This window comes from Colias croceus, chromosome 15 (assembly GCF_905220415.1).
Source record: "Colias croceus chromosome 15, ilColCroc2.1".
In the NCBI taxonomy this organism is placed as follows: domain Eukaryota; kingdom Metazoa; phylum Arthropoda; class Insecta; order Lepidoptera; family Pieridae; genus Colias; species Colias croceus.
In genome coordinates, this window is record NC_059551.1 from 9,394,630 (window position 1) to 9,418,671 (window position 24,042).

General features: G+C 34.5%; 3 protein-coding genes across 4 annotated transcripts in view; 1 reads left to right on the forward strand and 2 right to left on the reverse strand.

Annotated features, from left to right (window-relative positions):
• Nucleotides 1–11,278, forward strand: part of LOC123697674 (phosphatidylinositol 3,4,5-trisphosphate 3-phosphatase and dual-specificity protein phosphatase PTEN) — a 54,643-nt gene extending 43,365 nt beyond the window's left edge. The window contains exons 7-11 of one of the 2 annotated variants that reach the window (XM_045644186.1): nt 36–97; nt 296–393; nt 643–778; nt 3,167–3,227; nt 6,033–11,278. In XM_045644186.1, coding sequence (XP_045500142.1) covers nt 36–97; nt 296–393; nt 643–778; nt 3,167–3,227; nt 6,033–6,036 — 361 coding nt within the window. In that variant the 3' untranslated portion in view covers nt 6,037–11,278. The remainder of the gene's footprint in view (nt 1–35; nt 98–295; nt 394–642; nt 779–3,166; nt 3,228–6,032) is intronic. The other variant, XM_045644187.1, reaches the window with a different exon arrangement.
• A 1,698-nt stretch (nt 11,279–12,976) lies between these two features.
• LOC123698159 (N6-adenosine-methyltransferase non-catalytic subunit) lies at nt 12,977–16,527 on the reverse strand. Its single transcript, XM_045644758.1, has 7 exons — nt 16,368–16,527; nt 16,105–16,269; nt 15,575–15,775; nt 15,076–15,232; nt 14,641–14,793; nt 14,241–14,397; nt 12,977–13,926 (listed from the first exon to the last, which is right to left on the reverse strand). The coding sequence occupies exons 1-7, from the start codon at nt 16,431–16,433 to the stop codon at nt 13,686–13,688; spliced, it is 1,140 nt and encodes a 379-aa protein (XP_045500714.1). The 5' UTR covers nt 16,434–16,527; the 3' UTR covers nt 12,977–13,685.
• Nucleotides 16,528–18,301: 1,774 nt separating this feature from the next.
• LOC123698238 (SCO-spondin-like) lies at nt 18,302–23,557 on the reverse strand. The gene is made up of 4 exons (XM_045644820.1): nt 23,296–23,557; nt 22,792–22,992; nt 18,809–19,018; nt 18,302–18,507 (listed from the first exon to the last, which is right to left on the reverse strand). Exons 1-4 carry the CDS (start codon nt 23,342–23,344, stop codon nt 18,302–18,304), a joined length of 666 nt encoding a protein of 221 aa, XP_045500776.1. The 5' UTR covers nt 23,345–23,557.
• Nucleotides 23,558–24,042: the final 485 nt, after the last annotated feature.

A 24,042-nucleotide genomic window follows, 5' to 3' on the forward strand; every position in this document is an offset into this window, starting at 1 on the left:
TTATTTTTACTCAAGAAACAAGTGATAAATTACAGGTTCAACACATTCTTCGTCACCGCCTGTGTGGGTTCGCAGCCAGTGCCGTCACCGCACGACAGTAAGTTTAAATATATACATTTATTAAGAATGAATAAATAAAAATATATTCAACAATTTTTTTTATAAAATCTTAACTAATTGTACGTTTTTTCTAAAAATTGCCGCAGTAAACATTATACATATTAATTAATTTAAATATCACAACTTAATCTCTCTCAATGTATGATTGACTAAAGATTGTATTTAAAACTTGCAGGTCCAAATCTAGAAACGTTTAAGTTGACGTTAAACAAATGGGAGCTGGATGACGCGCACAAGGATAAGCAGCATAAATTGTACAGTGCAGATTTTAAGGTATTATTATTCACATCTTTAATCGAAAGTTTTGAAATCACAGATATTCATTCATAGTGGACTAAAAGATAAACTATACTTTTTATTACCTATACACGATTTACCTTGTGTACAATTACATACTTTAAACTAGTATCTGATCTATCTGATAGTTTCTATAAATAATTAGATATTAATAAGTCGAAAAGTTGCAGCAGCTTAATATTAAAATAATTAGTCCAAATATTTAAGTGGTCAATCGCATTCCAGGTGGAGATAATAATCCAGAAGCAGCCGGAGAGCTCCAAGTTCAGCGGGCACTGCTCGCGGCCCTCCTCGCCGCCCTCCTCCACCGCGTCCTCGTGCTCCGAGCCCGACACCGAGCCCGACGCGCACTGGGACTCGGGTGAGCGCGCCTGCCCCTGCCCCTGCCCCGCCTGCCCCTGCCCCTGCGCCTGCCCCTGCCCGCGCCCGGGGCAGCACACCCACGTGCACGCGCTCTCGTGCAGCGACACGCCGCACGCGCCCTGCGCCACCTGCGGCGTCGCGTCACACGCCCACTGCGACCACGTGACGTCACCGGACAAGTGCGGGAACCACGTGACGTCACACGTGGCGTGCGCCAACCGCGTGACGTCACGGGACAAGTGCGTGACGTCGCAAGCGCCCGCGCGCCGCACGCACAAGCGGACCTTTTGTAAGACGTGCAGCGCTCAAGTGATCGATTTGTACTGTAACACGTGCAATGTACAAGTTACTGATGTGAATCTGTACACGGAACCGTGTAAGCCCAATTGTGTGCAATGTACACAGGAACTCGATGAAGCCTGCTTTCAGCCGGAAGGTAACGGTGCGCACGTGTACTGCGACGCGTGCAAGGTCAACGATCGGTTTCATTCTATCTGTCAGTGCGATTCGCGAGATAGCTGCAAGTGTAAGGATAGTTTTCACAGCAACACCGATAGTTCGTTAAAGCAACCTGTACACTATAAGTGTTGCAAAGCTGTCGGCCAACAGAGCGTGAGCGACAGTAAGTCGTTCAAATCTGACGTCAGTACCGCGTCTGAATTCTGTAAATCGGAAACCACGAATAGCTGCGACGATTTCAAATTGAAGCCGATAAATCACGTAGAAAATGACAGTTTCAAAAGCACTGATTTTAAATGTAGTTGCAAAAGTGAATTGAACCCTAACTTCCCATACGAAATGGAGTGCGACTGTAAAACGGTGTCTTTCAAGTCGACCGCGAGTAATGTTAGTACTAAATCGTGCGACTCTTGCTTGAACGGTTCGTGCAATTGTATCGGTTACAAATTCGATAGAAACAGACCAAATTTCTCCGCGATGGACTACTCGTATACATACAACGAACACATATATAAAGAAACAGTTAAAAATGAATATTTCGAGGGTAGATTGCTGGACGATGAAAAATTTACGGAGGGTAGTTTGCCGAAAGTTGGCTCGGATCAGTCAATGTCGGATGAAAAGCGGTCGAAACCTAGATTATCGTTAGGAGACATGAGAGCATCGTGGAGAGAGTTTAGCGGTAAATTTGGTGAGAGTAGGAAAAAGAAAAATAAACACGACTGTTGATAATTTTTGCCCCGTTTTTATATGTATTATGCGGGTATCTGTACATTCATCCGTGAAGGGCTGGTTATGATTTTTCGTATGAAAATGATATGTTGTCGTGTGACGCGCATGATTCGATGACCTTTTTGTTTTGACGTAAAACCAAGCCTGCTAGATTGGTTTTCAATAGAAATTACAGATTCACACGATAAATAATATATAATATTAATGTTAAATCAATATTATTTCTGTACATTAGTGTAAAGTGTCGCTCTTAAAGAGGGAGTTAGTTTTAGTTTCGTTACACCCATTTATCGGTTATCGTTGCTTATATTATGTTGTAAATATATTCAAGTTATGTGTTAGATGCGGATCATGTGTATTAATTTTTATTTAAAATTGACTCAACTTTTCTGAGGATTCGTTTAATTGTACTTGCTTAAGAATTGCCTCTTTTTGCAATCTTTGTTATAAAATATAAAGGAAATTAATACATGTGATATGATTTAGTGTTATTGTTATTCGTTTAGCGTATCGCGTAGTTTTTCTAGATTACTAAGTATCACAAAGCTTCACATAAAAATATTTTATAAGCAATGTGGTACAAGGCGTTGCGGAATGTACTACTTATAGTACATTCCGTATCTTAATAGTTGGAACTGAGCGTATATTAATGAAGTATGATAGAATAAACGATCTCTACGTATAACGAATTATTTGGCTTATAGCCATAGATTTCCCAAAATTAGAAGAAACAGTTATGATTAGAAATGTGTCTTAAATTTATGCCAAAATGCGAGAATTCATAATCAATGGACTCCGATTATTTGTAATATTAAAAACTATCTGTAATTTAATTTCTCACTTGACGTAAAAACATTTAAAAGAAAGTGGATTGGTGGTTTTCACAACCAAACTTGATTTATCGCACCATTTTTAGAGGTGTGCTCACACAGCATTTTACGGAGAGCGTGGTCACAGGCTGACTAATGTAACATTTCTTATTAATAAACTAAGAAAGGAAATAAAGAAGACTCTCAGTCTTACCTAAAAACGTATAAACGTCTGTGACGACACTCGCTGTAAATTCGCAAAACGCCGGGTCCGAAAAAAACGCGTTCTATTACGATTTTTGTCTCTAATAATTAATATGTGTGTATGTTTTAAAGTGTAATAGAAGATAAAACATAATATAATACATTGATAATACCGTTTGTAGGCGCGGGGTGCGAGCGCGTGGGCCGCTACCGGCCGCTGTCGCCGCTCTGCGACACAAACACGTAAATATCGCACTGGCATGCGAGCGCGCTTTGCGGTGTTCCTTTTTTGAATTTCGTTATTTTTTTTCGTGCCATTCTTTTTTTTCGTTTTCGTTTTAATCTTTTTTTTTTTCGTTTTTCGTTGCCAGCCAGGTTTTGTGAACAATGTTTGATGTAAAGAGTTAGTTTATATACCTGATTCTCATATGAATTTTAGACTAAAGATAACCTCTTGTTTGTATTAGAAATCAGTTCAGCAGTTAATCATAACAGTGAAGTAGAATCTATGAAACACACAGACAAACATTCACAATAAAACAAATGCGTTTATTGAGCGGATTCGATGTTTATCGTCTTTTTAAAGTTATACCTATTTAACATTTTCTTTATGGTATTTTTAAAGTTAATATCTGAACGATCTGCCATATAAGAATATTCATAAAGAACGACATTGTTTACAGAATCAGGCTGGCGAAAAACTGTTTTCAACGTCATCATTCGAAGAGTAGATTTGTGTCCAATTCATTATTTTAAATATTAAACTCGAATTATGCTTAAAATTACTCAAAACTACAATACTGCTCTTCTTGTACAGTTGTAATGGTGCTTCCACATAGAGATAATTGAAGTTTAACGTTGATTTTGAATATCATAATATAATATAATATTGTTACTTTTTTCCGATTCTTTACTTATTTAACTTTTTTAAATAGCAACATATTCTGACTAGAATTAACTAAAGTAAACATTATTGTTATACATTTCGATTTTATTTTGGGACACAACTAGTTAAGATAATTATCTTTAGAGCTAGATTTGGGAAAGCTACATGTCTATTAATTTAACTAAAAATAGGCTGACAATAATGATGATAAACATATCTAAGCTAAAATTAAGAATGTTACTGTGTGTAAGCACCATTAGTCATTTATTTCAATCCTGCACTGCATCGAGCTGAACTTTATACAAATGCGATATTTTTAAAGTCCGTTTCGTGTTGGCATGGCCGTCACCTTTTCGTTTGCATCCGTTCATTTATTTTTAATTTTTTATCTTCTTAACCTATGAGATATTTATCATCACATAAATATTGACGTGTTAATAATATTACCCTTTTTGTTTCGCACTACTTTATTATTTAAAACTTCTTATAATTACGCAGATAGCCACTAACTACGTTAATAGAATATACAAAAATTGTAAATAATATTTTGTCCCAAATTAACGATGTTGGTGGTGGTTCCGTTTTGTATAAAATACCAACAGTCTTACTAAGGCATTCTTCCTTCTAAAATATACATTTTTTCAACATATACATTTATAGAAATGAATGTGATTGATATTATAGAAAACAAAAAGACATTGAATGACTTATTACGCTGCGATTGGTTGTTAAATTAAAACTTTTCTTATTCTTTAATACTTTTTTCGTAATTTAATTCAACGATTTATCATATTCTCGGTGTTTCTTACGAACGGCCTTAGTAAAATTGTACCATTCTAACGAAACCCATGTTCAAGCTTTTTGCACAGTTTTATTCGTTCATTTTTGCTATTTCGATCATTTTTATGTGTTATTTCTATTTTATTTTCCAATCCAGCTGACATGTTTTTTGTATTTTTTTGTATAGGCCAATTAAAATTTTATTTCAACTTCAAAGATTTCAAATGCAAAATATTATTATTTAAAATTGGTATTGTATGATAAAAAATTATGAATACGACATTTCTGATTGGTTTTAAATATGACAACAAATATATAATACATAATTCAATGTATAGGAATAACACATTATGTTGCTCATCTACATGTAGCTTGAAGTTTTTGTTTCATTCATATTACATAAATAAAATAAAATAAAATAAATAAAATTTATTTTTATTTTATTTTTATTTTTTTTCATATTACATGTTGTCCCTTTCCACTGTGTTTTTTGTGCATATCTTTTTCTCTTTCTAGCATTAGAATAGTGGAATTATCTGAAATTTAATTAAAGTTATATTCGATTTGTAATTTGTAAAAAATGATTAATATGAATTGTTGTGATTGATTTTAATATTTTGCACGTTAAAATGTGTAATGAACAGCAGCTTTTTATGAAGCAGCACTGTTTGTTGTTATTTCTTTATACACCCAATCACTTGCACTTATTTCCCCCTACTATAAAATTTAATCTTTTTTATGCATGCTTTGATCGTTTGCTTGGTGAATACTCAAATTAAACTTAATTTGAAATTACTGTCTTATATTTAATTTTCTTAACATAAAGTATTGTTTGAGTATTCATAAGCAAGATCCAATTTAATTGTGTTATCTGTTGTCCTTGTTCATGTTCTTAAAGGTATATAGAATGGATTTGTACAATAATAATTATAATGTAGAAATTCCTTCTCAAAAACAGTTTTTCGAAAGAAATACTGTTGTCTCTGTCGCACACTTGTATTAACCGAGTCCATTCTCTATGTCTATGTCCTTGTGGAATGTGTCATGTGTTTGTCCTTTAACAACAACCAACGCCATCAATGCCAAATAAAAGATAAAAATTAACATAAAAGATGATTATTAAATGAGCTATTGGCATTGATGTCGTATTTCTGTGTTCATCCATCCTAAACACTCATCGCGCTGTAAATCGCTTCGCACTAGAGTCGAACGCATCACACATGCCACAGACTATAATCACTTTTTGGCGCCACCAAAGAGTCGTGATAAGTTTGAATTTTCATTCGTCTGTTCTATATATAATTAAAAAAAAATGAAAATTCAAACGCTATAATCTGTGGCGTCTGTAATGTCCGGTCGCTTACATGGGTTTCTCATTTCAGGTGAATCTACGTACTTGTGAGGGTGGCACCTTGGCTCAGTTAACCCCTCCTTTACTAAACGACAATGAACTCTAACACGGTGCGGTAAAGACCATTTTTCTAGTGACGTTGAAAAATATTTAGTGTTCTATGTGTGTCTATGTGTAGATATGTGGTATTTGCCATTATGCGGGTTGTGCCATGCCCCGAACTGATGTGATAAAGCTGAGTAATTTTAAGCACTGTTTCAGCATGATAATGTTACGCGAATGATTAGTTTCGGATCAATTGTTAAATGATTGCTGCCACCGTTCTCTCTTTCACGAATGTATGTTATAATTAGGTCCGCATACGGGCTATATTCCCTTGCCATTTTTGTCAAAGTTCTTTTGTATAAAAAAACACATTCCGTCATTGAAATATCTAGGGGCGGTTATTTAAGAAGTGATCTGGTGAAAACTAATCGGGTCGCATGTCAAACGTGACCGCGTGATCGTATATGTGACCGGGTGATCGTGTGTTTGACCGCGAAATCGTGACACGTCATTGCGTGATTACTAACAAAGTAATAAAGACTAGGACAAAAAATCTTGTGAAATTTTGTTAAATATCACCTATTGATTTTCCTTCGGTTTTATCAGTTATTGTTCGGTATGGATACCATTTGATTATTAATTAAAATTCGATAAAAAATTTACCACTTATTAATTTGATTTGAATGTGATCATAATATGATCACGTGGTCACACACACGTTCACACGGTCACACGTGTGACCACGCGGTCAAGCGCGGCCAAAGTGTCACAATGAATGCGTATTCTTTCCTTATGACTGATAAGTACAGAGTGGTTTTCTAATTTTGTATTCCTCTTCAGTTCCCTGGGAGTCTTGTTTGAGTTAATGTTTACTTGCATTTCGAGCAAATCGACACATTTTTCTAAATAAATGAAGCGAATGATATTATGGTCTAATGCCATTAAATTTATAAATACAGCAGTTCCAATAATTCCATGATATGAAAGCTACTTGATTGTGAATGATCCAAACTTTTTTTCCAAAAAAACAACTTTTTCTGAAAGACATTTTCAAACGATATCTATCTCTTTCTATTGCTCATAAATACGATAGACTAGAGCGAGAAGAATAGCTTGCATTTGCTGTCGAGTCGATGCTGATAAGATATCTTTCTCGCTCTAACGAAAGGTATCTTTGAATAACAGAAAGAGATGGCAGTAAAGTGCAATGTGTATGCAAAGACATTTAAAAAATGTTTGCAATAATATCAGAGGTAGATTAAAATTATCAAAATTACGATTGGGACTGCAGTTTTATTCCAGTACATTATTAAATCAATTAAATAATAATAATTATTATTGTAATTACTTAAATAAAAAATGACGGTATGAGAAAATTTAAATCGCATGTTTGAGTACAAAAACTTTTTAAATAAATTATAATAATTAGCGAAAGTAATTAGTTCTGTTTTTAATTTTTATATATTTCGATCGAAATTCTTTATTTCCTCATTAACTTAGATTTTTAGATAAATCTTTTATATTTTATTAATAATTTTATTGAAATATAATGCCGTGAAGGTAAGGCAGATTTCCCCACCATACGGATCCCTCGTGTGCTATGAATACTGAAATATAATTTACTAATAATCTATGTAATATTATTATTTCTCGATAAATACATACCTATTATCTAATTGTTTCATTATCGCAATAAAAATATGTTTCAATTTCTCAAATTTAATATAAAAGCAAAAACTTTACTTGTGATTGGTACAATTAATTATTTGATTAATTTTTTTTTTCAACTATATTTTTTAATACTTAATTATAATTATTGGTATTCAGTATGAATAGTGCACAATGAGGGGTCCCATTGACTTAGTCTCGTAAAGGACAGTAGATTTTTCGTTTAGGTACAAAGATCTCAGTAACTGCCATCGAATTTAGGCAATTGGTGTCCATTGTGGAATTTGAACTGAATATTCCAAATTTTTTTTTTATATATATATACGGTAAAAAATGTCTAAAGTCGAGGTATATCAAATTTCACAAACTAACATTGGTTGTTTTATTGTTAATTCAAATTCCACACTGGACACATTTATTGATTAACAAAAGGAACTTTAGGTGGCTTAGTTTCTATATTTCTACAAATCAATGTTTTTATACTTATCACCCTTTAAAATTGTAATAAAATTATCGCATTAGATACTAACGTGTCTCACTAAAATATCAATTGTTGGTTTAATTTATAAAACTCTATGAAAAGAGCTTGCAATGGGTTTATTTAGGATTTTAATTAAACGCATTATAATACTTTAAGAAAATCTAACTATTTGTAAACTATTCATTTATCGAACAAATGGACAAATATAAATCAAGTCCATATTTTATGAAATAGGATTAGGTTTTCTTCAAAGTATTAATGTTACCTTTACCTAAATGCTCTATTTAGATAAATATTTGTGAAAACTATGAAAGCTATTTAAAATTTTCATACAGAGAAAATACAGATATTCAATTCTTCAAATATTCAAGTCTTTAATTTAAATAAACTTGTTGCAAGCTCTCAATGCTTACATCAATGTTCCAAATGAACATAATGCCTTTTTATTGTTGACCCGACTATTCAAGTATTTGGTTTTGGAAACAATGCTAGGAACTCGGTGGCGATTGTTCATTTCCTGGCTTCTGTTCTATCTGTGCCATAGACTGCTCCGTCTATGGCTTTCTCTTTTTATCTGTGGATGCCATATCGTTCGCGCGGTTTTTTAAAAATCGCGAGAATCGTATGCGACGTCCGTACCTCTCTCGTTGGAGCTATTCTAAGTTTTACTATTTATATTAACACGTTGACATACATACCAAATGGTATTTTATTTTGTATATGGTGTAATTCTTTTATAATTTTATACTTGTGTGCCGTGTGGAATATGTTTGATGGAGATTTATTCAGAGGCTACGTCGTACCTCGGCTTAAGTTAAACCTTTGTTCCTAGCATATAGATATTATGATTTCTACAAGTTCGAGAGCCAAAATTGAATGTTTCGTTACAGCTAGGGATGTAAAGATTTAACTGATCTTGCATGTTATTTTTGTTTTGCAAATCTATTCGTTATTTGGAGCCTTAATTTTCCTAATTCGTGAAGTTTCGTATGAATAAATTATCGTTTGAAAATGAATAAAAAAAATTTAAAGTTATGCTATTTCGGCCTCGTAAACGAAAGGAAACGGGTGATTTTTGTGGAAATGTAAATGCGTGTAAAATAATTTCGTATGAATACAAAATTATATAAAATCTTGCCTACTCGTTTTCGGTATCTGTAGTGGCACATTGTATTATGAAAAAATATATCTTTAGACATGCATAATGCACCCGACGTCCGGTTCACTCGAAGGCGTGAATACATCTGTCGCACGTGATAGTGCGGGTGCGACAGAGATAGCGATCGCACAACTGCAAGTGGAGTTGCAATTTTGGAAAATGGCAGGCCCATGCGTGTAGCCGTTCTTGTTTCTATGACGTTTAGGATTGCGTGAGATGGATCTATCCGGGTTTGATAACGTGTATGCCTTAAAAGTAACCTATTGTGTTTGTGTTTTATTTTATAGGTTATTTTAGGTTCGGAAGAATGTTCTAAATTTGATGTTCGGACGCGGAGTTAAAATTTGTATGTTGGTATGCTTAAGAGTCGGCTCTATGGAGTGTTAGCGGTAAGTTAGGCGTAAGGTAGGTAGGTTAGGAACGTCATAGAATCATCTGAACATGGATTGCAGTGTTGCTATGTTATAGGGGCGAACGACTCACGTACTTTGAAAAATTATAAATTGATTTATATTGCTTAGTATTATCATCACAAAAATTGTAAGAAAAAGGTAAAGAAATCGTTCGCTCCTTCGGGATAAGATATATTAAGATTGTTTGGGCTCGTGCTGTCCCATTCACGAATGCTTCCAGTATGAAAAAAAATATTTTTTAGGTTTGAATTTGTAACAATATTTCTGATTAATTAGTTTTTAATTTAATTTTTAAAACGCTTTTCACACGAACCCGCGCGCCATTTTGTTTTCGAATCATTTGTAAATATAGATTAAATCCAAATTACATCGCGCCGGAGTGATTTGTCGAATAATTTTTTTTATATAAAAAAAAATCAGCGAATTTGAATCTATTTGGCGTCCGTATTTTTACGCGTTTATCAAGTACAAATTTAGGTGTTTTAAGTTTGATTCGTACTAAGGTTATTTCTGTATGAGTTTTTTTACGGCCACCTTTAGTTGAATCCCCATTCCACTTAAATTTGGTTCGCTCCTTCCCCCTCTTCCTTCATCAAAGGTTTAGCTTTAAAGATTGTTGTTTGCCTTATAAGAAAAATGTGATCTTATGACGATTGTACTAGAAGGGTGTCGCAGTGGACGCGATCGCGGCTCCTTGCGTGTGCACTCATTTGTGTTTGTTGTGTTTGCGTCTCGGCTTTTGGCGAAGTATTTCTATTCCAACAAAAAGCATTGTCGGTTGTTTAATGCGACATTTGGACATGTTTGCTAATAATGTAGTGTCAAACAACTGCTTCACTATCTAAAGCTTTGAAATGCTCCCGTCAAACGAAGGGCCTGATATGTACGCGTCTTAATTTTGGTTTGAACCGCGCAACGGCTGGCGATCGCGTCACTGAATGAAAGAATATGCCTTGTATAATGATAACAAAATGAATTATGTAATATAAGACTTGACAATGGGCCGTGTTACTGTAGAATCAGTGGAGTGTCAATTGGATACATAGTTCGCAGAGTGAGCGTCGCCGGCGCACATTTTTAAACGATTTTCAATAGTTTTTGGCGTGTTTTTAAAGATTAAAGTAAGAAACGAGTTATCTAAACGCAACAACGTTTTCAGCAAATTGATTTCACTAGTTGGTAAGGACTGTCTCCTCTGACAATATTGGCTTGTATACTTTTGTAAACTTTTAAAGTTAGCGTTTCTTAACTGTTTACATAATATTTCTAGCGGTCTAACGCACGGGCGACGCTCACTCGGCGACGTTTAATTTTTTATGAATCGTAAGAAGTTCTTAGTTCCACAATAATTAAAATAATAAAAGAATATGTAAATTTTTCTTATCTTAGTAAGTAAAAGATCTCATATATCATATTTTTTGTTTTGTCTTTTTTATATTTTGATGAACTTCAGAATAGTCGAGTTGATTTAAAGACAACCTATGTAAAATAAAATATATTGATGTATATAATGAAGTGTTTTATTTATGAGTTATATCGAACCCAAGTGTGTGACTTAATTCCTTTCCACTATGTATTTTTTAAATACAAAAAATATATTTTTAGTTAAATCGCATAGGTAGTAAGTACAGCTGCATATTATATACCGTGGCCCGCAGATCCGTTGTCCCTTAGATTAGCAGGTTCAACTGAGTTCTTTATAACTTTTACCACCATTCAAAAGAAATTAACAGTAAGTTAACGTCATCTAAGAATTTTATAAGAATGAGATGTTTTAATGTGTTCAAGAATGGCCCTCTATCTCTAGCCTCCTAGTCAGAAATCATACCATAAAACCCTCCGTTGCAACGTGAAAGAAAGATTAGGCCCTGCGCAGACGGCACACTTTTTGTGCGATCGAGTCTGCGGCGCACAAAAAGTCTGCATGGCGCGCAAAAAGTCGGTCGCGGATTTTTCACAGACTCAAGGCACACGACGCACATCTTCCATCATTTTGTCGGCAGATCTGTAGGGACGTAGACGCTATCGAAATCGTGCAGAGATCACGAAGTATTATTTTGTACATGAAGTACAGAAAAAGAAGAAGAAATAGAGAATTTTGGGTACATCCTATACTTTCGGAAAGATTACTGAAGGGACAGTTCCATACTAAACATTCAATTCTGAAACAACATATGGCAATTTTTTTCAAATTTTATAAAATGTCTGTTACTACATTTGATGAGTTGCTATTTATTTTGTGACCTGCTTTGACACATTCAGAAAAAACAACGAGGAGGTGCACTGGTCTAGATAATAGATCTCTGGCGCCATCATAATAGATCGCGTGCGTTACGTCCATCCCTAGCAAATGCAGATTGCCGACTAAAGTGTGCCGTGTGCGCCGTCTGCGTTAGTGCGCGTTGAAGCAAACGTTCAATTTTTTTCACACACGGAGTGCGTTATGTGCGGAGCGGCGCGCCGCGGCGCGGTGCGGTCTGCCCGAATGACACGGATTTTTTGTGCGCCGGACTTTTTGCGCGTCGTGTGCGTTACTGCATATAATTGCATAGGTTCTATTTTCACAGACTAAAAAGTGCGTCACGGATAGTCTGTCGTCTGCGCAGGGCCTACATATTTATTTTAGACTATGATGTTTTTAACAGACTTCAAAAAAGGAGGAAGGATGTATATTTTTTTATGTAGGTATGTACACCGTATACGTCGAGGTTTCTGAACCGATTTACGATTTTCTTATTTTGATTGATGCGGAATAGTTTCGAATTGGTCCGATAAAAATTTGATTTGGATAGGCCCACTAGTTTTTATTTTGTGATTATTTTTGTCTGATCTAGATCCAGCAAGTAACTTTGATTCACTTCTCGGTTACCGATTGAGCTGAAATTTTGAATAAATTGAATAGCGATGGAAAATTATCATGGTGGTCATAGGAACTCAGTAATTAATGGACTTTATCGAGTTGGGGCTCGTTTGCGGTTAGATTCATGATACACTCAAAAGTATTAAATAAAAATAACTTTGTTTTTTTTCCTCGCTTTACCGCTATGTTATATTCTTCAAAATTACTTTTTAAATTTGTCCTAAATATTAATCTACGTAGGTACTATGGCGATGCAATAGGGCTACTAAAAAATTTGCGCTTGCACTGAGTCTTAAATATCTTAAAAAATAGGTGTTGTATACTTGATGTATAAATAAAACAACGAATATAAAATCAAAGTAATTTATTTCATTATCATTATATCAGTACATTATGTAAATTGCAGTAACCTTACATATACAACGTAACATCCGAACAATTTGCACATAGATAATATATTGGTTCAATTGAAAAACAATATTTTAATATTAATTTTTGCTTAAAATTAACGATATGGAATACAATTCAATTAATTTTATAAAACTTCATGTATTACGATATCACGAGTAACAATATTTATGGGATGTTATAGACATCGGCGCCATCATATTTTTCCATTTTCAACTCGTAGTGATTGCCAATTTTTACATCTGCATTATGTAACTTTTTACATCATTTGTTACATTGTCAGTGTTTTCTTAGAACATTATAGATGTGTATGTGTGATAGTGTTGATGTTGTCCGTGCTTCAGAAGGTGAGGTGAGGGTAAACAGCAATGTATGCCGCAGAGCTTGTGTGGAGCTATAGACGGGACGACAGCGCAGCTATGGTGCCAGATGTCAATGTAGCTAGTGCTACCGGTCGTTGCGTCTAGGGCGTCAGGCGTAGCTGCATTTGAATACTGTGACTGCAGCTAGGGCGCCAAATGCTGCACCTAGGGCGCCAAATGTATGCATCTAGGGCGCCAAATGTGTTCATCTAGGGCGCCAAATGTATGCAACAGGAACGCAGTTAGGAGGCATCTAGGGCGCCAAACGTGTGCGAGGGCGCTGTTATCCTACCGGGGCAGCCGCGGCCGCGCCCTAAACGCAGCCCTAGGTCTGGGGCGCGCGCCCTTGCCGCCCGCGGGCGGGCTCTTGGGGCGCAGCGCCTCGATGCGCTCGGTGCAGCCCGTGGTCTCGCGCCCCTCCGCGAAGTTGCCCGCGTACAGCTCCGCGTTGAAGTTCGAGTTGGTCAGCTCGTGGCCCATGGTCACCCAGCCCGGACGGATCGTCGAGTCGCGGCCGAATAGGTGCACTCTGGAATCGAACACAAAATTTTATGTATGAAACTAGTCAAGAGTACTTTCTAATTTTTACCTCAAAAAACAGTTGAAACCGTGAAAAACATAATTATTGATGTAGTATATTGACACAAAGGTAGACACTACAATTTACTACACACAAACACATGTTAAAAGTTACATCTTACGTATATACTAGATATTTCTGATTCAAGTAAGTATTACTAAAAATTAAATTACAGAATAAAACGATTTCACCACATTTTTGTGCTTGTATGAACATGTTAAATCAACATTATTTTGTATCTTTGACTATTAAAAGAAAATTACCGTCTCCTCCCCAAGCAGAAGTGTTCCATAATGTGAAATATTTCAATTGGCTTCTCTGTGCTTCCAAACTCTGGGTCCTCTGAGATGATCAAGTCAATATCTACATTTGCATGAATGAAGTCACCGTCTACTGACCTCCGCACTGTTCCCTTTATTCCTGGAAAACAAAAAATATATATTTATATGATCTAATAAATATTTATAGTTTATTAATAAAAGTTATAGTAATTGTTCCACTAGCAAAGTAAAGGACACAAAGTTTAAATTAATAAATTAGAATTACAAAGTAATTGTTTAATGCTTACAAAGTAATGGTTTAAAAACTTTATATTTAGTATATATCTCAAAATATACAAGTTTGTTTCATTCACACCACTAAAATCTGAATGTAAATACTGACCCATCAAACAATGCTCTTTAGTTCTTTGAAACACTGCATTGTGTTCTAAATTCTTAGAATGGCCTGGATTTTTTATGTTTGTTTTGATCCAGCAGATATCTTCACACCGTCTGAAGCCCCACTTCTTTAAACATTCACGCCCCATGTCTAAACCTGTAAAAGAAAAGAGTTAAAATGTACACTGGCTAACTAAAATAACTGAGAAATTCTATTTTAATATTGAATATATTAATAGTACATAACAAGTTAATTTTTCTTTAAATTATATACAACAAGTAGAAGTGTCTTTTTATATATTTTTTCGACTAAATAACAAGTTAACTATAAACTGAAAGTAAAGACAACATATTATTCATTTAACACTTACCAAACTTGCCAAACCTTTCGTAATTTTAAACAAAACTACCAATTACTATTTCAAACATTTTTCCTCACCTTCCGAGCTCCCACACCACAGGAACACAAACGACCTTGGCTGCGCAATGTGATGCAGCTCCAGATCCAGTACATCCTTCCACCTCCAGCCTGCACCGAGCGGCGGCTCCACGAGAATCACGTCAAACTTCACACCCATCGTCTTGAGATCAAATGTCTGCAAATGTTTCAATTAGGTTTTAAAGTTTGTGAAATAAATATAATGTTTCAGTGTTTTTTTGATATAAAATAATACATGGAGATCTTTTAAAACAAATTATTATAAGATATGAAAGGATGTTTTATAGTTGTAGGGCAATTTCAATATTTGTGTACATATTCACGTTTTCTCTACATAAGAACCATCCTCGAACTTCAAGGAATATTATAAAAAAAGAATTAACGAAATTGGTTAAGCCGTTCTCAAGTTATGCGCTTACCAACACATTTTGGGATTCATTTTTATATTATAGATGAGCATGTGAAATATACTGATTACTATAACGACCAAACTTTTCACCTTGAGATCACACTTAAGATACATGGGCGGTGCGGCAGTACGAGCGATCAGCTCATCCTTCAACTTGATCAGCTCCCGCAGTTTAGGGTACTCCTCAAACCTGTCCGCAAGACCCACGTCTCGTATGAAGTTTTGTGGCCTTTGTCCAGTGTCCACAAAGTGCTGGCAGTAGTCATTGTGAGGGTTTGACGATTGTGTTCCCTGATTTATAAGAAATTATTTTAGCAGTTTGAATTCACATTAGGTATTTGCTATTAACTGCAATCTGCATTGAATTGTAACAGTGATTTCATACTTATCAAAATATGACTGCATTTCCTTTCCATTTTATAAAAGGTATAAAATAATAATTAAAAATGTATGTATAAACCTAATAACATTTAAATCATTTTGATGATATTGATTATAAACACAGCATTGACTCATAGAATAAGAGGAAAAAACTGGCAGCCTAGCAGCAACACTATAATTCAATATAAAAGTATAAATGCAAAATCTACATTGAAAATTAATTTATAACTATTACCCACCTTTAAGAACGTAGACGAATCAGTATACACCAAACTGTCCTGTTCCTTGGGACTCGGTTTCTCATTTCCATCAGCACTGAAACCGGATACCGCCTGTTTCTTCGGCAATACGTCTAAACTTGCGCCCAATGCATGTCTCAGTTCACTCACACTGGATACACCAAGCTAAAAAAACAATACAATACAAGTTTAGAACTAGTGTAAGCCGTAAATAAACAAACGCGTCGGATAAAGCTCACAAAACATTATAGGTTAGAACTAACCGTTTGTGCAAGCAGTTTCTTTCGCTTCTGTGATCTCTCACGAAGTTCTTTTAGTTTTTCACTCATTACCTATTTGTTTGTCTTTATCATTTCATGTGCAAAAATAACTTTTTATAGTCCACACAAGGAAAGTTTTATTAATGAACACAATCGTAAACAATCAAATCTTCAAGACTTCATGACGTTTGGAAATTCTACCACAGAGCAAGTAACAATTTGACAACCGCAACAAAAAAAAAAGTTTATTTTTTCAGGTATACGTACTAGTCTTTTAGATATTTAAAAAATAAGAAAGGGTGATGAAAGCCTAGTATTAAGTAGAGTTATTATAGGTAAACCAGAATCTGATGGCAATTAGGGAAATCAAAATTTTGAGTGTGCAACCCTGGGGAAAATGGACTGAACGATCTTGATACTGCTTATTTTTTATTTTGTCCTCAATATCATTAGTCACATTACATAAGTGGACAATACTGTACTTAATAATGAGATATCCGCTTAATATTATATAGGTACATACTTACATGTATAATATACAATTATACATATTACTTTTATACAGGTAATACATATTATTATTTACACATACCTATATTTGTATATTCATTACCAGTATGCCATGTGAAAATATCGATATAATGTTAATGTATATCAAAACTGCTTATAATTTTTAATAAAATAAAATAAAAATAAAATAAAACTATGTTTATTTTCGAAAGCATTAACTTATACACACATAAAAAAATTGACTTGGACAGCTTGGACTTGACGAATAGCCGTATTGGATACTCCTTTAATAAGTTTCATAAAATTATATTCTAATCAACAAACAATAATATTATAGTTACCTAAATATTACTTATAATCTTTTTTAATTTAAAGTATCAAAACGGGTAAGTCCAATTTACCAATAAAATCTTCAAAATTGAAAATTGTGATGTGTTTGACCCTTCTTCATCGAATGTTTTTCTATACACATTATAAACAACACCTCTTGCTTGTGATCGCAGCGGTTTTTTCGACATTTTCGAAGAATTTTTAGGCAAAATCCTAAAAATTATTCATCAATTGCAAAAAAGACAAATAATTTGACAACCAATTTGATAGTTGTCAAATAAGTTGCCACATGAAAATCTTTTATTTCTTAAATATAAATATGCCATCAGATTCTGGTAGACCTATACTAGACATCGGATTATATGCATTTGCATATTTGCATATGCAAATGCATAAAACTCTCTAATTACGGCGTTAGTGCATATTTTAGCCTTTTTCCCCAATCGTGCATATTTCGTGCATAAATCGTTAAGTAGCGGGAGTTTTGATTGGTCGACTAACCTTTATTAGCCAATCAGAACGCTCAGCGAGTAAACAAACCCTATTTTGGCATGGTAAAATGGCAAAAAATTACAAACTGGGCTACATTTTAAGTAAATTTTGAGCCATTCAAAATAGGGCCAGATTACCCTTTTGGGGCTAAAAACGTAAAACACGGGTTGAATTCCAAAAAAGGGCTAGATTTAGCCCGGAAAGGTCTAAGGTGGCAACACTGGGCTCGCGGGTGACAAACGTCACAAATTTGTGCTCGAAAATTTGGTAAAAATGCTTAATTGTATATTGGCACAAAAACTATATACTCAATTTCAAGAAAATTTCAATGTTTTTGTACAATCTTTGATTTAAATATATAAAAATAATAAAGGTTTTTTTGATTTATATGTGCATATTTTAGGCATATCAGTCGTTTTTAGTGCATATTTCGGCCTTTTTTAGCGCATATTTGCATGCATATTTTGGCATTTTGTTAGTGCATATAATCCGATGTCTAGTTATTACTTATTATGTTATAAATAACGATACAAATAAATTCGATATTTTTTACTTATTATTTTAAATATTAAGTATATAAATAATTTCTGTATTGCAATTAATTTCTAGACATTCAATGATGGTACGGTGGTAGTAGTTAGATTACAATTTTCATAAGTAACACAGTTTCCATTTTGATCCCTAAGCAAACCAAGCTTGCAATGACAGCCAAGCAGACAGCGACGCGGGCGAATACAAAAGTGTTCTTTACAGCGCGGCTCACAGCCGTACCTACATATTGTATACTTCTCATTAGGTTTTGTACATTTTCCTGTAACATAAAAAAGGCATATCGACCATATCGTTTTAAATTAATGTGAATAGAATACTTTATCACCTATAGACGTAGTATATTATTATTAGTCTGTGCCTATAGTATGGGCACAGACTAATATACTACAAGTATGGGGGTTTTTTTCATGAATATCAATAAATAATTCTCTTTCTCAATCTTGCAAGTTCCAAAAGCTCCAATTGATCCTTTTTTATGAAGTTTGAGATGAAAAAATGTATGACTGTCTGTTTGTTATGTGCAAAAAATCTACAAATATTATATGATACGAGATACCCACGTGGCAAGCAATCCTTAGCCTCCACGCAGTGCCCGCTATAATGTCGCAGCAGTGGCGGTCTGCACAGACAGCCCCGGGTGCACAAGTATGATGGGCACGTGGGACTGGGGTCTGAACATGTTCGCTCACACCACCCACAGCCCACGTATACTTCGTCAGATTGACACTCTTCTATGGACGGCTCGTTTGCTTCGCTTAGAGTTACTTCAGCTGTAAAATTTTCTGGATTAAATAATATATCGGTCGGCAACTTGGTAGATAGGGAGGCGAAGAGGGGAATTTTCTGCAATACTCGAGCGTGGCAGTTTAAGATATGAGAGATACCTTAGACGTAATAGAACAACCTTGTTAACTATTTAGCTCTTTAAGTAGTGACGCGCGCCCAGGATAGACGATCAGATTAGTAAAAAAAAATCGATAGTCTGAAATACTCGAGCGCGTCAGATTAAGATATTGGGGGTTGATTTTAGTGTTTTAAGACTAAATTTAACTAATCTGACGATAAGTCCTTGACGCCGCCAAGTTATAGGGTCGCGAACTTGAAAAAAAAAAACGTTAATCCGGCATTCTCGAGCGCGATTGTTTTTATTTTTATTTCGAAGAATATAATCTAAAACTTACTAAAAATACAAAATCTGCCGGTTTCCGCGTGACCGGAAGTCTGGAGGAGCCATTTCGTCTTCCGAAAAACGCGTTGCAGTATATAAGTCGCGAACGATACATTTTACAAAAAAAAAAAGTTTGAATAAACAAAAAAGGTAATTTTATTTTACACAAAAAAGGTCTCGTTACATTTTTGTCCAAAGTTAAAACTTTTTGACTTGAAGCATCATAAAAACTCAAACTCCCGGTTTTTTGAGTATATCTCGAAAACTGAGGGTGTTAAGAAAAATTGATATGAAATAACGATGATTAAAAAAAAGAAACTCTCAAACCTTTTTCGGTCAGATTAAGAGAACCCACCAACATTTTTGTCAGATTAAGAAAATATGCTTTCAGGAGACCGAGATAAACCTCCACTATGAAAATCTGACGCGCTCGAGTATTTCAAAAGGACTTTTTTTTCTGCATTTTCAAAAATTCATCGTAACTTATCGTCACGCCGAAATCGTCAGTTTTTTTAAGGGGAGCTTCCTTGGGGCCTACTTAACACCCCTTCCGAAAATCTGACGCGCTCGAGTAAATTTTTTTTTGTCCATTTTTGATGAATTAATATGCCTAGCCCCACCACGCAAACCGGCAGATTAGTATACCGTTGTTATCAGAGGCACTTGGGGCATACGTAGTATGAATATCTGACGCGCTCGAGAATGCCCAAGTAACTATTTTTTTTTACATTTTTGAAAATCCGTACACGCCAAACCCACCGCTAAAATGGTTTTTACCATAGAAGCTTTTCTTTTCGAAATTATTTTCTCTTTCGATTTTGATAAGTCTCGACGGCGCCGTTTAATTACGCCATTTAGCTACCTCGCCTCCCTATCTATGAGCGACTTTTAGAACGGAATTTAATATTATATTTTGCAGAAACGTATAGGTAGCATCCTAAGGTAGCATCCACAATTATTATTCGTATTATTATTTTTTTAATAAAATACAATGAGCATGATATTGTTTTTTTAATGCTGATAAAAGACCTAAGTAGTTATAAGCACGCATGACACCATTATATTTAATTTCGACTGAAAAAAATTCAATTTAAATGACAATAATTATTATTGATCAATTATCCAAAATTTTCCACACAAACGCAATATGTAAGTATATGTATACGCAATATAGCATAGACTATTATAGAGGTACTGAGTACGAGTTGTTTAAATAAATATATAAGTTAATTATTGTAATAATTGTAATAACTTATTGTAATATGATAAAAAAAAACTATTAAAATCAAAATAAAACTTTTAAGTTTTTAAGTTTGAAGGAACGATGATTAATTAGGAAGAAGGGAAGAAAAAAAGAAAGCTTATTTTAAATATTTTATTTCTGAACAAAAGAGATCATAACTAATTGGCCCAAAATTTCCGCTATAGTCGCCTGGTGCCTCTGCTTCAAACTTGAAAAGTCAAAGCAAGAAAAAATAAGTTACGCATATTATGAAAGTGTTTTTTTTTTATTTCAATTAGGTAATAATTAATAGCTACTTAATGAATGAATGAATGAATGAATGAACACTTTATTTTCACCAGTAACAAGATAATAACAAAAACACAGACAAAACAAATACGTACAAAAAGGTGGTCTTATCGCTATTAATACAGCGACACATGTAGTAACTAGGATATCAATTATTTTTTTTAATATAAAAAAATACTTAACTAACTATGCATAATTTAAACAAAAAAAATGAGAATAACCTAACTTGAATTACCTAGGGTAATTGCGCCTGTTCGCGTCCACTTAGTGCAGTTGGAAAGTTTGAAGGAGAAAATAAAAATGTTCCAGAACAAATTTCAACGCAAAATTTATGTAACGTGTTCATTACATAGTCTATTTTAAGATTTACTTTCGATTGTGTTGGAAATATCATGTGGTTTTTATTTATCTAGACAAATAGCAGAATTAGGCGTTTTACCCAGTTCGCGTCCAAAAATTCCAGTTTGCGTCCACCCGTGGACCAGTTCGCGTCCACCAGCTTAGAAAAGGAATTAAGAGTGTTTTGGGTGATATTTTATCAGATAAATGCAAATAAAAATTAGATTTTAATGAATTATTTATTTACGAATATAGCTATTTAATAAAAACCGGCCAAATGCGAGTGGGACTTGCACATCGAGGCTTCCGTATTAACCTGTTTTTTTTCGTATGTTTTAACTGTAAATGATTATTTTTTCAATGTTTCCCTTATTTGTGCTATAAGACGTTGCTTCGTACCAAACTTCAAGTGTCTGTATTCACGTAAAAGTACCCTGTAGGTTTTGATTCCCTTGCGAATGACGAAATTTGCGAAAATTTGCAGCATAAACGGCTGTATCTTTTGAATTCTTTGGCTTATAAGTTTGATTTTTTCACTGCTTCAAGGGACCGTAGATTTGAGTATTCAATATAAATTTCAGCTTTTTACCTCCACGCGTTACTGAGAAAAAGGGTCTTGACAGAAAGAAAGACCGGCAGACGGACATACTGACGGACGGATATCAAATTGATGATCAAGTCTCATTCAAAGAATACCCCTTTTAAAATGAAAAAATAGCATCAAAATTTGCTAATTTTAATGAAAATTTAAATTATCAACTTGTGGTCTTAGTCAAAAATTTACAATCTATTTTAAATTACATATTTTAACAAACAATTCATTGCTACGTAATGAAAAATAATGTGGACGCAATATGTTCTATTGTTATGCACTATAGGTATAGTTTGCGCCCACCGTGGACGCAAAATGGAAGTTGTACAAATTCGGTGTAGTAATTCGCGTCCACCTTATTTTAGCTATTAATTGTAAAAGAAATAAGCTGATTTATAATCCATACTATTCCATGTTTTGTTAGCAAAGTAAAGAAACAGTTACATATTCAAAAATTCACATTTAACAATAAGATACTTACCGTCAAACGCGACGCTGCGCACTATTTTTTTTTCAAAATCCCGCGCGTTTTAGCTCTCTCATTTAATAGCCAAAATTAACTATTTTTTTTAAATAGGATAGGCGGTCTGCAGGCATATTTTGAATATGTGTGCATGTCTCTTATACATTGAGGTATTATCGGAAATTTTTCTTATTACAATTTTACTTAAAGTATACTTATTTTCGTGAATTTTCTAAAAGATGTCCGCAAAATGGACGCGAATAGGCAGGTGGACGCGAACAGGCGCAATGACCCTACCTACGGCAAAACTTTTATGGAAACGCTTTACCAAGATAGGATCTAAACATCTATACAATGAAAGAAACTACATAGTTAAATACAATAGTGGAAAAATAAGAATACTCTACAAAAAGAAAGATCTAGAAGAACCTATGAAATCTACGAACTAACCCGCGGGGCAGTCTTCTAACTTAACACAGGTCCCATCTGGTGCCCTGAAAAGGTCTTCCTTACAGAAACAGCCGGTTATACATTCACCAGTGCAATTTGTAGGACTGGAACATGTCTTTTCGCAAGGCTGGCAGGATTCGAATATCTGGTCTGGACCACAGGACATTTCGTATTCCATCCCGCTTGGTGTACTTCTGCAGACTGTAATTAAAAATTTGGTTATAAAAAGCATTAAAAAACTGTAAAGACGCTCTACTCATATGTTTTCAAAGCCGAAAATTAACAGAATGTATGCCATGAAGATTCTGACGAGTTAAAATCTATAAAACATTGGATTAAAGTCTTTGATGGTAACTTTTTATTATTACCTACCAAGTAGTTATCATTTAACATAAGTATTTTAACAATTAGCTCAAAAACAATGATAAATAAATAAAAATACTAAAAATGGAAAAAGAGGATTTCGATGTATTAAAAGTTCTACTAAATATTAACAGTACTCACCAAATATAGTAGCAAATAATACGAAAAGGAATAAACTGTAGCTTGCCATTGTGGAATATTTTTGCGAAATCCCGCTTGAACCATGGTATATATTCGTTTGGTTGTTTATAATCACCAGCCCGATATTTGATCAGAACCGCGTCATACATTGTGTCGCAAAAAACAGTCAAGCGTGTGTCGGGAATGTACAGTTTGGGTTCAGAACATTATTCGTTTATTCTTGTGAAAGTTAACATGATAAACCCTTGACCTCATTCGTACTACCTTACTAATTAATATTCTTACAGTTAGGTACTTCCTTCCTACATATTGTAACATACTACCTATAGTATCTAATCTATGATACTACTAAATTTTTCGTCTTCAGCTACGCCCGGAATTTCACAGTGGAATGAAAAATGTTACACATAAAAAGTAGTCTAATAAAAATAATCCTTCCACCCACCGTGGGCTAGGTCCACAGCCTATGTGGACCACTAATTAAATATTAGCTTTTTGAAGTGAAATTCCTTTATCCTTTATAGCATAAAAAAAAATCCTTTAGGCGCGTTGAGAGCAAAGTCAACTCATGGCAAATGGCAATACCGTCACGTCAGTAGGCAACGATTTTGGTATCTTTGAATGTTGCCGAAGAAGTCACAACACTTCTGACACGCGTGCTCGGCAAACACGCTTTTTTAAATTAACAAATTAATCTTTTATGTTTTGATGGAGTCCCCGGTCCCCCGCGGGCCCGCAACTGGCCTT

Excerpts from the sequence above, each read along its gene's own strand:
- LOC123698159 (XM_045644758.1), bottom strand. The coding sequence starts at position 16,433 with ATGAGTGAAAAACTAAAAGAACTTCGTGAGAGATCACAGAAGCGAAAG. Across the intron at positions 15,233-15,574 it reads ATCTTAAGTGTGATCTCAAG|ACATTTGATCTCAAGACGAT; the intron begins GTGAAAAGTTTG and ends AAACATTTGCAG. Across the intron at positions 14,398-14,640 it reads TAAAGAGCATTGTTTGATGG|GAATAAAGGGAACAGTGCGG; the intron begins GTCAGTATTTAC and ends TTTGTTTTCCAG.
- LOC123698238 (XM_045644820.1), bottom strand. The coding sequence starts at position 23,344 with ATGGCAAGCTACAGTTTATTCCTTTTCGTATTATTTGCTACTATATTT. Across the intron at positions 22,993-23,295 it reads ATTATTTGCTACTATATTTG|TCTGCAGAAGTACACCAAGC; the intron begins GTGAGTACTGTT and ends TTTTAATTACAG. Across the intron at positions 19,019-22,791 it reads GTTAGAAGACTGCCCCGCGG|CTGAAGTAACTCTAAGCGAA; the intron begins GTTAGTTCGTAG and ends AAAATTTTACAG.